The sequence below is a fragment of the Octopus sinensis genome, linkage group LG4, assembly GCF_006345805.1.
Source record: "Octopus sinensis linkage group LG4, ASM634580v1, whole genome shotgun sequence".
Lineage (NCBI taxonomy): Eukaryota > Metazoa > Mollusca > Cephalopoda > Octopoda > Octopodidae > Octopus > Octopus sinensis.
The window spans coordinates 7,285,515-7,301,066 of NC_043000.1; the positions used below are offsets into that span (position 1 = coordinate 7,285,515).

Genomic DNA, 15,552 nt, shown 5'->3' on the forward strand with positions numbered 1-15,552 from the left:
TTAACTGAAAAAATTATGTTAAGAAAAATGAAGAGATTCATTGACTTATTCCTATTCAATAAATCTTTAGAAGCTATACCAAATCATTGGTGTTGGCTGGCAAGGTAGATTTAATCTTGGTAAAGCACCACTCCATTACAGTTAAAGTTTTCGGATTATCAGAGAATGACTAAGAAGTATGGAGAATATTTCTAACCAAATACATAATGAAATGCTTACACCTGGTTTGAATTTAAGGCCTTGTATGCTTATCCAATTCTATATCCATTTATCCACTTAATTTTTGCATTCCTTCAAACAGCCACAAGTCAGAGAGATCTGCTCAATTTGAAATTTGGATCAGATTTTTGTATGAGTAGACATTTTTGCTAACACTAATGGCTTGGCTACATTGAGGCAAACACTGCGAGGGGAGTCAGTAAAACATAACAAAGTATGTAGTAGCATGTGAACCAAAGATCACTTGATCTGTTGAAATGACTGACTTAGAATTATTTTGAAGGATGTTTCCTTTCCTCTAGGAATTGTCTAGACCAGTGGTTCTCGACTATTTTTTTTTACCTGTGGACCCCTTTGATTCCTATTTTACTCAGATGGACCCCCATAGCAATTTGATGTTTAAAAAAAAAGCATTTTCATAATTAAGTATCAATAGGAATTTTATAAAAATAAAATAAAAATATTTTGTGTATTGTAAGAATGTAAGCAGTTTAATGCGGATAAATTTTGACCACTGATCTAGACTGTTACTTTGAGAAATATCACTATTCATGTTGATGATGATGATGATCATAATCTTCATTTTAAGCCTGCTTTTCTATGTTTGGAATCCCTTCCTGTCACTAGCCCTCACCTGTTTCCTCACAGCCAGGGATGTAAATGAGTGATGCTGCTTGTACAGTGACACATGATATCAAGACATACATACACTCACACAAGCACGTGTGTGTGTGCGTGTGTGTGTGTGTGTGTGTGTGTGTGTTTAATGCCTTGGTATCTTGTGATAGTTGTGAATGTATTGTCATCATTAATTGTCCCCTTTTTCCAAATTGTGGTTGGGCTTTTCAACAGGAACCAGAGGGCTGTGGACTGCACTGAGCTTCAATGTCTTTGACATGCATTCTACAGCTGGATGATCTTTTTTAATGCCAACCACTTTATAGAGTGTACTGGGTGCCTTTTTTTTATGGCATAGCGCTAGTGTGGTTGCCAAATACTTGCAAAATAAGACACCTCAACTGAGTAGGTAGAGTTCTGAAGGATACAAAAGTATGACAGATGGACTGGAATGGGTATCTTGCTGAAGAGGTGGATACATGACTTCCCTAGCAGAGTGATGGTGCATGTACTTTTAAAGTACAAGATAAATATGAAAGAGAGAATTAGGATAGAAGAACAGAAGTGAGAGGATAGATAAGTGCACTGGAGTGTGAAAAGAGAGTGACAAATTAAAGCTGGGATTTGAGGTGGATGCAGTTTGGGGAGAAGAAGTGAAGGAAATAGGAAATATATACACATATACATCCATGTATATACGTACATGTTTAATGGGTTTCTTTCAGTTTCTCTCTACCAAATTCACTTACTAGCTCAAGGTGTTATGCAGTGGGATTGAACCTGAAACCTTGAGATTGGGAGGCACATTTCTTAACCACACTGCTACATAATTTATTTTATATAATGTGCTCAAAATTTACTTTCCTCCCTTAATCCATTTGTCCATTTTTATTCTTTCCTCTACAAATTTGAACATCAATGTTCTTTTTAAATTTACTCTTTTGCAAATATTTTTCATTTAAATGGAAAATAGGATGTTTTAAAAAGTAAAATGACTTATTTATTTCCTTGATATGAACAGTGTCATATCCATATTCTTATGCTGAATGGTTTGTAAGGCCCTTTAAATAGTTTGTTTGTCTGTCTCTCATCACTTACCTTTCTCAGATATCTTCCAGGTAAAAATCTAAATACTGCAAATCTAGTTTTGTCTTCCCATCATGCTCTGGTCTCTAGTACTTAGAAGGGATACTCTTAGTGTGTGTAGATTACATAAAAACCATCAGATTTGAGAAACATTTCCCCGTTCAAATAAATATATGTAATGTCAATATTTGTGCTTTGGAAAATGGCTCTGAGTAAGGTTTTAGTATTACACAAATTTTTAGAAGAGAATAATATATAAATTAACAAGCTTTGTTGTAGGCAATAAATATTACTCGTTTCTTCTTTTTTTCCTATGAAACTGATTTTTTTCAGGTTACTGAGAAAAATATTAAACATTTCAATATGTGTTTATGTCCTATAATCTCTATTGAAATCACAAATCTGACCCTTAACCCTTTAGCATTTAAACCAGCCATATCTAGCCCAAATATTCCATCCACTTTATGTTCAAACTGACTAGGTTTGGCCTCTCACACCTATCCTACAATGTCATTCTAAAAGTAAACAATCCCATCTTTGAAATCTCAAAGCTACAAGGTAATAGATGATGAATTTTTAAAAATGTGAATAAATAAGCCATCACATTTGACAAAGTAATCTGAATGCTAAACGGTTAAATTTGAAGCTTACCAGTAGAGATTAAAGTTACCAGACATGATGTAGCAGCTATGAGTTCAAGGCTTGCTATTTGTGTTGCACTGTATTCTTAAGCAATGTACATAACCCCTTCATGCACTGCTGTTGTCTAGTCTTACTGTGAGAAGCATTCGACTGTATAACATTGGCTGCGAATATTATAATTGATTAAACAAAAACAAAAGAGAAAAATTAAAGCTTGTTGAATTCATGTTTGCTCAAGAAGGGGGAATAATATAATACACAACATTCCTATGGTAACTTCTGAGAACATACACACACGGAAACACGTAGGAAACTTTATTTTGTTGTCATTTAGTCCAAGGTGGTCAAAAGTGTTTCAGCCACAACATCGCTTAACAACTGGTGTTGGTTTGTTTACATCCCCATAACTTAGTGGTTTGGCAAAAGACACCAATAGAATAGATACTAAGCTTTAAAAGAAATGTACCAGGTCAATTCATTTGGTTAAAACGTTTCAGAATATAAAAGATTTCACTAAATATGTTTTTTCCATGACAGCAGGGTGTGATTTGAGGAAGGTTTGGCTGCTATTTTTACCAGGCCAAATGACTATGTAGAGGCTCCTTTACTAGTTTGAAACTTTAATGGTGTTTGTTACTCGAGATGTGTTAAATCTATTATCTGGTGTGAAGAACATTGGGGAAAAATGTGAAGCACAGGCATGGCTGGGTGGTTAAGAAGCTTGCTTTGCAATCAAATGGTCTCAGGTTCAGCCACACTATGTGGAACCTTAGACAAGTGTCTTCTACTATAGCCCTTGGCTGACCAATGCCTTGCAAGTGAATTTGGTTGATGGAAACTTTGTAGAAGTCCATTGTGTGTGTGTGTGTGTGCATACATGCGTATGTGTTTGTGTCCTTGCTTGACTAGTGTTGATTTCTTTATGTCTATAAGTGCCAGACTTTGAAAACACTGGGGTCAATTTGTTCAACTAAGCCCTTCACATTTGTTGAACAAGGTGGTTCTCCAGCATAGCTGCAGTCCAGTGTTTGAAACCAGTCATAGATAAATGGTAACAGAATAGAACAAATCAACATTTTTGTTCCTTTTTTGGTTTTGGTAGTTATTCATATATGATACACATTTCAACTGCAGTGTTTTGTTTAGTCCCTCTCTAGCTCTGCATCATTCTTACAATTTCCGTATTTATTCTTGCTGCAGTCTCTCCATGCATGTGGAACTGCTGGCAAATATCTGGAAGCACAAATTAAAGATCAAACCCACTTACCTGATTTAATGACAAACTTCTACTCACAGCACTCTTTGGCTTCTAATGTCTTAAAATCACTTGTGCCTTAACAGCGTTATGTCTCAGTGCTTTGCTGCACATTGAGCTATAGATTTTTAGCCAACACTATGTAATGCACCAGTTGAGGCAAACCTATTGATGCACCATGAGTCTGTAGCTGACACATAATGGACTTTTGAGCTTTATAATCAATATGTCTGTGAATAGGGAAAAGCGGAATTGACTGGACTAGTTTCAGTCCTGTTATGGAATTTCAGCAGTAACTATTGAGTTTTGGAATTTCAGCAGTGACTAATCATCTACAGAGACACTGCATATGAACCCACTGTTACTAAGGACTTTGGTAAATTGGTTAGACTTATTTGCATATATAAGGCATCTTGGCAGTTCAGTTAATAAATTACTAATGTGTTGATTTGTTTCAGTGCTGCACTATAGATTTTAAACCATCACTTTAATGATGCATGTGACTACTTCATCTTGGTGTATCTTTTATCTTTTTCAGTCATTAGACTGTGGCTATGCTACGGTACCACCTTGATTTTTTTTTTTTAATTGAATGAATCAACTCAGAACTTATTTTTAAAGCTTGTTGCTTATTCTTTTGCTCTCTTTTGCCAAACTAAGTAACAAGACCACAAGACACACACACAGATGCATGTACATATATATATGATAATGATATATATATATATGATGGGCTTCTTCCAGTTCCCATCTACCAAATCCACTTACAAGGCCTTGGTGTGTGTGTCTTTGTGCTTGTCTCTGACCATCGCTTAACAACTGGTGTTGGTTTGTTTACTTCCCTATAACTTAGTGGTTTGGCAAAAGACACCAATAGAATAAATACTAAGCTTTAAAAGAAATGTACCAGGTCAATTCATTTGGCTAAAACGGTTTCAATGCAGTGCCCCAACATACCCACAGTCTAATGACCGAAACAAGTAAAAGATGAAAGAATTTAGTAAAATGGGAGTCCTTTTTAAGCTGATGTTTGGAACGTAAATTAACAAGAAATTTTGATGTAAGGTTTTTTTTTTTTTTTTTTTCATTAGTTCACTTTAAAATGGGGGATTGTATCAATGAACCACAGGTGGTCTCAGATTGGTTGATATCAAAAGGGTTTAAAACATCTCCATTCACTATTTTTGCTGGTATCCTGTTCACCTTAAAAAAAATAAGAGAACCTTGTAATTTACCATTTTCAAAAACCAACTCATTTATTAACCTGGAGATATTCTTCCACTGTTTCAGTTTTAAGGTTTCTCCATTGATTTTTGCTTCTGTTACTGCTAAAATTTCTGCATTACACTATATTGGTTTCAAATTTTGGCACAGGACCAGCAATTTTAGGGATGTGGACAAGTCGATTACATCAACCCCAGTGCTTGACTGGTACTTATTTTATCGATCCCAAAAGGGCAAAGTTGACCCCGACGGAATTTGAACTCAGAGCGTAAAGACATACAAAATGCCACTAAGCATTTTGTCTGGTGTGTGTTAATGGTTTTTCCAGCTTGCCACATTGTATTACACTATATTGTGGGCCTGTTATCTTTGTTATCTAAATGAAAATGATTGAATGAAATAAGAAAATTGGTTAAACAGTGTTGCATTTCATTTTTGTATTATTTCTTCAAGCATTAACTATGGTACTGTGTCCTGGGACATAGGATTTGTATGCTGTAAGGCCAGATTCCTTAAATGCATAGATTCAAGAAACTTGATGATTATGTAGTTTTAATTGTTTCTCAATTATACTGCCTGGGATTAATAAATAACTGCTTACAAACTTAGTTAGAAAATATAAATTAATGAGTATGATGATAAAAACACTTTACATACGTAGTAAAGATTGATTGGATTGTTAACCACACTTTTTGTGATTTCTTTTAAAACTGCATTTTCTCCATTTCAATATATCTTATTTTCTTAAAAACTCATGAGATTCATGTCTTCGATAGAATGATAGCTTGATGTCTAAGCTGGGATTACCATATTGTTAGTTAATGCTGTATGCAATGGCTTCAAGGTTTTTTTGCTATTTCAGTTGTAATTCTTTGTGTACAATAGCAACCATATCTTATTGTAGCATTTGAAATCTCCTGCCTTGAGTCTGCTGGTCTTTTGATTTGCTTAGTTCTCTGCCTGAGCTCCACTTATGGTATGTTTCTGTCAGTAAACCAGTAATAAATAGTCTCCCTTATTATATCCTTATAAATCCCCTATAAATAACAGTTTAAAATTTCCTAACTATTAACTGTATGTTTTCTGATTTTGTTTTTAATATTACATCTCATTTGCTTCAACTTCTGATTGAAATGCAATATTAAAAAAGCCAGAAGGCGGTGAGCTGGTAAATTTGTTAGTACATCAGGCAAAATGCTGTGTGGCATTTCTTCTGATTTTACATTCTGAGTTCAAATTCCACTGAAATTGACTTTGCCTTTTGTCTTCATGGGGGTAAATGAAATAAGTACCAGTTGAGCACTGGGGTCGATGTAATCAGCTTACCCACTGCCCTGAACTTGCTAGCCTTGTACCAAAATTTCAAACGAATATTAAAGCAACAAGAAATAAGCATGAGGAGCATGGTTAGTAGTTTGGAAAGTTTAAACCACCTTCACACAGATTTCGATACTGTAATATGATGGTATAAATGACTTATTTTTTGCCCCCTCCCCTCAACTCCAGTCTTGTAATGCAAAGTTGAGATATTTGGTTAGTTATTGTTTGTCTAGATCACTGGTTTTCAACCAGGGTTCTGTGGAACCTTAGCGTTCCGCCAGTACAGTCCAGGGGTTCTGCAAGAAGTTACAAAACTGCTAAAATCGGCAGTAATTTATAATTCTCCTGTGCAGATATGTGTGCATAAGACTATTAAATTATTGCACAGGGGTTCCTCGAGCCAGTGGAATGTTTCCTTGGGGTTCCGCTCCAGCAAAAAGTTTGAAAAGCACTGGTTTAGATGTTGTAGGCTACCAGCACTTCCACTGAAACCTGACTCCATATTATTATCATCATCATCATGAGCACCTTAACCCTTTAGCTTTCAGATTTCTCTGTCAAATGTATTATCTTGCATTTTTAGAATGGCATTGTAGGGTAGGTCAGAGAGGTTGGATCTGGTCAGTTTTAACATAAAACATGTATAACATTTGGGCTGTACATGGCTGGATTAAATGCTAAAGGATTAATTAAAAACAAAATTATTGTAAAAATTAAAATAGGGGCTCCTGAGGTGGATATCCCCATTCAGCATTCAACTTTTAAACTCTGAACTCATATTAGTGTTACTCTCTGTTTATGTTGTACAGGCAATGAATTTCTTTTACATGGAAACATTTTTTTGAAAGTTTCTAAAAGAGGCATGAAATTTGGTTTGGTAATGATGGGTAAATGCAACAGTGAACATCCTTTCTACATGGCTCATTAACATCCATCATTGCACACTGAAATTCTTGGTTATATTCAGGATTCCTCTTTATTTTGTAAATTTGGTGTTTATTTATGTATTGGCATGTTAACACACCAACAACGGAAATACCAGTACAAGGAGATAACAGCAGAAGATTTTATGCTCAAGAATATGGTTTGAGGAAGAATGTGCTTAAGTTCAACCATTCCATACAAACTAAGTGGTAAGCATAAGGAATATAGTAATAGTGTGGCATTGAGAGGTTTAGTAAATATAACCTTTGTTCTCCATCCTTACATTGACGAGAACTTGAAGAGGAATTTCGAAAAAAATGTGATAAATTAGAGGAAAGAGGAATATAGGGAAATATATTTGTACCAAAATGGTAGAATAACAAGGAATTCAGTACATTGTAAGAACAGAAGGTTGTTACCAGTTCATGAAAAGGCAGGGTTTATCAGTGCAGACAAAAAACATCCACTGTGCTGGGAATTCTATTTGATTATAATGACAAAATTTTAGAATTTCCTAGGTTTTGAAGATGATTGGTTCAACATTCATCTACATATGGAGATGCAATACTTGGACACATCATTAACGTTGTATTCTGAACTTCTGGGTATTTTGGGTCTTACAACATGCACCATTATCTAAGTGACCCAATTCAAGTCAATCAAGCCTAGGTTTTTGTCGGTGACATTCTACTGACCTCCACCAATCACTTCTTTTCAGGTAGTGCCATCTTGATGCTTTCTCAACAGCTTCAACATTATTTTTGATGGTTCATCTTCGGCAAGCTCCTGAAATACTCAGTTTCATAGGCCTTAATCAGTACAGTCTGCAAACCTTCAGCTGCCAACCTCCACTGGCAAAAATCTCATTCACTTATTCTTGTGGCAGTCCTCTACTAACTCCTGGTCCTTAGTTCTTTTTCTCTCTTGAGCCCCTTCCACACTTTTTCTCCCAGGATACACTTAAATGTTTTCCAAGCTTCTTTTTGTGTTTTTGTTTATGATCAGATGTTGTCTTATAGGATGCATTCTCCTATTGCTAAACTGATTTTCTTTTCTTTTGCAACATTTTACTACTTTATTTACATTTGACATTTTCACTACAGATGACTGTTCTTGTTTCATTTCTAGCTTTGTGGTCAACTGTCCGAGTACATTATTGTAGTCAAATGTTTTCTGCTAAAATAAGTTGCTTTTTTTTTTGTTTTGTTTATTTCTTGCCATAAAGTAGTTTCATTCTCTTTTTCTACGAAGAGATTGCTGCCATTTGTTAATGAGAAGACTTTTGCTCATCTGTCAGTCCTTCCTTTGGTGCTTATCCAGACATAACAGTTGCTATTGTGTTATCTATAGCCAGTGGTTATTTTAAATCATTTATCGATTAATACATTGAAATAGTGCTGATGATAGTGCCAGCCAATGAACTGTGGCTACCCTGGTGCAACACTATAAAAAACAGATCCCAGCAGGACTTGAACCAATGGTTTTCAAACCACTTTACTGACTAAGCTAGGTGATGGATACTATTCATCTGTAAGAATCAGTCATTTAATCTGTTATTACAAATTTATTTCCTGGATGTTAAGCCATTTAGAAACTGACTTCATTAAGGAATAAAAAAGTTACTCTTAAAATTTTAAATCTAATTAAAGGACTCTGAAAATTTTAATCTAATTAAAGGACTCTGAAAATGTACTTTGGTAATATGATGGAAGTGTTCTTCTGTAAGGTCACTGCGTAATTGTCTTGTTGAATTAAACATGAAATATTTTAGATGAATCCTTGAATTTTATTGAATCGTCATAGGAACGAGAAAATGAAAATTAAGAATCTAGAAGCTAAAATTTCCTGTGAGTTTAGTACCTGCAGTTCTGTGCTTTCCATCTCCACTATATTTAGTTAACTGTTCATTATTTAGGATCAATAAAATAAGTAACAGTTGCATTATATAACTAGAAAAGCACTCAGAGAGTGCAGACCTCCACCAAACCAGCAAGAGCAGTACTACAACGATGATGACAACCACCACCACTACCACCTATCACAGTCACCACCACTACCACCTATCACAGTCACCACCACAACTATCAACATCATCAACATCATCGTCATTGCTTCCATTTCAGCCACATACATCACCACCACCATCTAGGGATCATATGAATGCCGTGAAATCACTTTCCTCCTTTATGTGTGTCTGGCACGATGTTGAAGAGAGCAGGACCAATTGAGGTGAAATAGTTCTGTCATAGTGTTGTGATACGACACGAACATTTCTGTAGTGGATGGATGGCATAGGGCCAAGCCTCAAACAAATTCTAAAGATGGGCAATGTTGATGGAATATTTTCCACATCACAGAGCTCACAGTGGCGATGGAGGCAGCAAAGCCTGAGCTTTTTGAGTCAATCCCAATAGTCAAGGCTTTTCATGTTGTCCTCTGCAGACGTCCACCAAGCAGCTCATTTTAGGTTAGATACGGGAGTAAAATTAGTAATAGAGAAACGGAAAAAAAATTTAGAAACAACAACGCTACCATAGGTTATGTGCAAACGATGAATGCGTTTTCAAGGGAGATAATCAAAGAACGTAACATTGTAATACTTCATGTAAAGTAAATATAACAAATGAAAATTCCTTCAAGAATCCATAAAAATTCCCAGATCACTACCAAAATTTGTGTCATTAGCAGCTTTTTCTGCAAATTTCATCAAATACTGTTCACAACTTTGAGTTATTTTGCACACAGACGGACAAGCCAACACCGATGAAAACATAACCTCCTCCCTTGGCAGAGGTAATAAATGAACATCCACTTGACACGATATATCTCCAGCTACTTAAAACTCTATATTAGGAACACTTTCTCAAATAGCCAGCTCGGTTTAGGATGGAAGATATTAAAAATGAAGTTTAATGAACCTTTTTGAATTTAACAACTGGTCCAAGACTGATGGATTGAAGAAATTTACTAGTATTTCTTACTTCAGTAAACATTTCTACTTCATGTAGTTCATGATCTGTATTGGTTGCAGACCTAAGTTTGTTATTTCTTGTTGGTAATTTTATTTCTACCTTCAAATATAATGGCAGACTTTTGGGAAGTATTCTTTATAACAAGTATTTTGTCAAATGCTAGAATGTCATGGCCAAGTTCTTGGTAAATCAATAACATAGTTTGGTGTTATTACTCAATAACTAAGATAATACCAACATCATCATCATCATATGTCCATTTTCCATGCTGGCATGGGTTGGACAAACTGACAGGAGTTGGTCTGCTAGAGAGCTGCCCAGGCTACAATTGCCTGTTTTAGCATGGTTTTTATGGCTGGATCCCCTTCCTAATACCAACTGCTTAACAAAGTGTACCGGGTGCTGTTTACATAGCACCAGCCTATGTGTTTTTCATGCAGAACTGGCATGGGTGCTTTTTATGTAGCACCAGCATGGGTGCTTTTTATATGACACCAAAATAGGTGCTATTACTTGATGATCAAGTAAGAATCAGAAATTAGAAAAGACCTTTCCTTCCTCCTATTAAAAGATCAATTTTGAAACCCTTTATTTCAACTTTAATATTTGTTATTATTGATTAAGGTATATTATGAATTCACTTTTGATAACTGAAATTGAATTTTACTCATATTAAAAATGTAACTTTTACTGATTGAAATGTTTTTTCCCCTTTTTTCTTTTCTCAAGAATGGCAAAAGCTTCCATGTCCATGACCAAGTGAGATTTGCAAAGGAAATATTACCATTGTACTTCAAACACAACAACATTGCCAGTTTTATTCGGCAACTGAATATGTGTAAGTTTCTTCAGCCATTTACTTTTTAACCCTTTTTTTTATTACCATTTTATCTGTTGATATAGATTGCTGTTGTTTCAATTAATTTCGGAAATAATGAAGACATTAGGAAAATAACTTTGTTACTAATCTAGTGTCTGGAACATGAATTAGCATGAAATTTAGATGGAAGGTTTTTCATTCAAGAAGTTTGTATCAGTGACCAAGCAGGTTGATACCAAAAGGGTCAAACAGTTTCTGAGTCCTTCATGAAGAAATACTAACAATACAATCCGTTAGTCTATTCTTGTTTGTATACCGTGCAGCATTTTGATTTTAGTTTTTCAAAGTTTTGATATAGTTTTGGAAAGATTCATCATCATCATCATTTAACCCTTTTGTTACTGTATTTATTTTCAGATGCTCTGTGTTTCTTTCAGTTACTTTTAGTAAAATAACTTATCATTCAGCCAGTGTCAGGAACATAAATTGTGACTAAGGTTTGGTGGAAGATTTTAATTCAGAACTTATGAAAACAAGACATTTGTACTACCGAGCCAGAGCCGGTTTCAGCTGGGTTGGTAATGATAGGGTTAACATACACGTTCCATGCTGGCATGGGTTAGATCTGGTGAGTCCAAAGGTGGAATCATGCTCCAGTATTGTTTCTGCAGCTGGATCCCCTTCCTAGCACCAATCACTTTATTGTGTGTACTGGGTGCTTTTGTTGCCATGCAGCTTGCAGGACTAAGAACCCTGGGGAAGGTGGGAGTCAGCTCTGTGACTGTTAATGTATGAAAGGGGTTGCTGAGCAGGTTCTTGTTGAGGATTTGTGGCTACTTACATTTAATAGAAGAAGGGCAGAAAAAGAGAAATGATCAGTTGGCATGGCAAAGAGTTGAGTGTTACAAATTTAACAAAGATATACTAAAAAGTAGTATGAATACCAAATGATATTGTTAGGATGCTGTTTTACTGTGGTTATTTTCCTTGAAAAATCCTCTCACATAAATGTCTAGTGCTAAGAAACAGAAATATCAGTAGCAGATAAGAATGGTTCTCTACTCTTACTGGATAATTCTCACCTGCTGCAAATATTTTTGTGCTTCTTAGCGCTAGACATTTATATTACACCACAGTAATACTGCAGTTTTACAATACATTCATGTTAAGTAGGATGTAAAGATTGCCATTAGGAAGTAGGACAGTGGTAAGAAGCTTACTTCCCAACCACATGGTTCTGGGTTCTGTCCTACTGTGAGGCACCCTGGGCAAGTATCTTCTACTATAGCCTTGGGCTGACCAAAACCTTGTGAGTGGATTTGGTAGACAGAAACTGAAAGAAGCCTGTCATATATATATATATATATATATATACACATATATATACTAGCAGTATCGCCCGGCGTTGCTCGGGTTTGTAAGGGAAATAACTATATAAGAATTTTTAGAGAGTTACTTCCCTTATAGATGCCAATTCGGGCTTTCTTAGCCATTTCTGTTTTGGTGTCTTCAAGCCATGAAGTTGTCGTTCTAAAAGAACGCTGGTCTCCTTGACAACGCTTTACGACGTTGATTTCCTTACACTCCCTTCCCCACAGCTTCACGAGGGAGGGAAGAAGGGGGAGAAGCAAACAGGTGCAGGTGTGACCATGGACGCCAACTCCGCCGCCATCGACACACGAAAAATTATGCATTAAAATGGAATAAAAAATGATGTTAAATTATTTTTTAAATCGTAGACTCATCGTAGACGCGCACTAATAGCCAGAAGGGCTCGATATGAATCACGACTATAAGATACCCGAACTTAGTTAAACTGCACCGCAAAATGTGGGAGTAGTTAGGAATCTAAATCGAAGGGGACAGACACTCACACAACTACAGTTTTATTATATATATATATATATATATATATATATATATATATATATATGTATATATATATATATATATATGTGTGTGTGTGGTGTATGTCTGTGTTTGTCTCCCCATCACCACTTGACAACTGGTGATGGTGTGTTTATGTCCCCCATAACTTAGCGGTTCGGCAAAAGACACTGATAGAATACCAGGCTTAAAAAATATATATATATATATATATGTCTATGTATATGTATGTATTTTTGTCCCCCTCACCATTGCTTGACAACCGATGTTGGTGTGTTTACATCCCCATAACTTAGCTGTTGTCAAAAATGACTGATAGAATAAGTACTAGGCTTACAAAATCCTGGTGTTGATTTGTTCGACTAAAAGTGGTGCTCCAGCATGGCTGCAGTCAAATGACTGAAACAAATAAAAGAATATTGATATAGTAGATGACTGTTTTATTTTCTTTGTTTAATTGAGGTTATATCAAGCACTGTAAGCCCAATAGAGTACACAGGAAAAAGAAGGAATGTTCTTTTCATAATGCAACAGAAAGCAACAGTTCATTTCCAGTGAAAGCAAAAAGGGCGTCTTCCAACTTTCTGACTAGTTATAAGATCATTGTGTTACTGAATACAGTCAAAAGTTCTTTTTTCATTTGTTTTTTGTTTTAAAAAAGAATTTTGTGTTATTCCCACACCATGAGAAGTTTATCAAGTTAAAAAGTGTTGCAAGTGTACACAAAGGAAGGAAAATAAATTCTCTAAGTCTTAACATACTGTGAATGTTTCTGTGTATTTGTTTATGTTGCCTTACAGAAATTAAGCTAGAGAGAGAGAGATAGTGGACAGTCATCATCATTGTTTTAATGTCTACTTTTCCACGCTTACATGGGTCATATGAAATTCGTTGAGTCAAATTTTCTATTCCTTGATGCTCCTTGTGTTGCAAATGCTTACCTGTTTCCCTAGTCCCCTGAATGCAAAGAGCACAGTGGCCTGACACCCTTTCATGGAAGATTGCAAGCAAGTGTAATTGTTTGTATAACAGTGATATTTGTTTACAAGTGTCATGCAGTATGAAGACAAACAGAAACGTGCAGACACATACACATGGGCTTCTTTTAGTTTCTATCTCTCAAATCCACTTATAAGGCTTTGGCTGACCTGGGGCTGTAGTAGAAGACACTTCCCCAAAATGCCATTCAGTACAACTCAATCCCAAGCAATATGGTTGTGAAGCAAACTTTTTAACTACACAGCCATGCCTGCACCATTACACTATAATTTTTTATTTATTTAATATAATTTTACATGTTACATTCATTTAAATTTTATATTCAAGCAACACTTTAATCTAGAAAATAAAGGATTGTAGTTATTGATGGTGGTTATTTCTTTTAAAATAGTCATTTATTTAAGTGTTTTAAGTTTTAATGAATATAAAGATCCCCCCCCCTTCCTCTTAGTCACAACTGACCGTGAGATTGCACCTAGAAAGTTCCCCTCTGAGGCACAAGTCCAGGCAAGGTTGTTTGTTAGAGACCAGCAGTTGCACCTGCATACCAATCTCTCCTCTTCATGCCACTGATGTTGTCTGAAATAAAAACAAAGGCTGATACAGCTTGGCACCAGTGATTTTGCAACTCATCTCTACAGCCGAGTGAACAGGAGCAATGTGAAATAAAATTGTCTTGCTCAAGAACACAACACACGGCCCAGTCTGGGAATTCAACTCACAATCTCACGATTGTAAGCCTGATGCTCTGACCACTGAGTTATGGCTGTGTGTGTGTGTGTGATCATCATTATCACACGTCCATTTTCCATGCTGGCATGTGTTGGATGATTTGGCAGGAGCTGGCAAGCCAAAGGAATGTGCCAAGCTTTATTGTCTGCTTTGGTGTCGTTTCTAAGGCCGGATGCCTTTCTTTCTTAACACCAGCCACTTTATGAAGTGTCCTAGGTACTTGTTATGTGGTGCCACCACCAGCAAGGTCAAGTAATTTGCAATACAAGACCCCTCCCCCCCAACTTAGTATGGAGTCGTATTGAGAGAATCAGATTTGTACCAGGTAATGAGAAGCTGAAGTATAATAGTTGGATGGACAGAAACAGGTGTCTTTCTGTAAAGGAGATAAGTGGTTATCCCAGTGTGGGGAGGGAAGAGAGAGAGAGAGAGAGGATGGTGGTGAAAATGTGTTCAGATGTATCTTCAAGTTACAGGTAGGTGAATATAAATGAAGTGATACTGAGATTTGGACTGGATAGACACACACACACATTGGTAATTCATAATCAGAGATTACCTATTTAAAAATCCTTGATTTTCATTTTATAGTGTCTTTCATTTACATTTTTATATATTAAGGTATATAACTAGTTTCATTGCAACTTTTTATAGAGATGTACTTGCATAGCAAGTAATTTGATCTGAGATCGTGTGCTGAAACGAAAACAATTGCAGAAACAATTTAAGAAACACACAAAAGCTGTTCGATTCACTTCAACATTTAAGTTTAATTTGTCAAAATATTTTCGTCGCTAAAGTCCGCGACCTGTTCACTGACAAAGTCCGTGCTGCATCTGCATTTTTATAGCCTT

At 35.9% G+C, this 15,552-nt stretch overlaps 1 protein-coding gene across 6 annotated transcripts in view; it reads left to right on the plus strand.

Moving 5' to 3' along the window:
- Positions 1-15,552, plus strand: part of LOC115210910 (heat shock factor protein) — a 168,973-nt gene that overhangs the window by 38,450 nt on the left and 114,971 nt on the right. For all 6 annotated transcript variants that reach the window (XR_003881455.2, XR_004998604.1, XM_036501734.1 and 3 more), the window contains exon 2: positions 10,990-11,098. Coding sequence is in view for 4 of the 6 variants with exons in the window: in XM_036501734.1 (XP_036357627.1) it covers positions 10,990-11,098 (109 nt within the window). In the remaining 2 variants the exon portion in view is untranslated. The remainder of the gene's footprint in view (positions 1-10,989; positions 11,099-15,552) is intronic.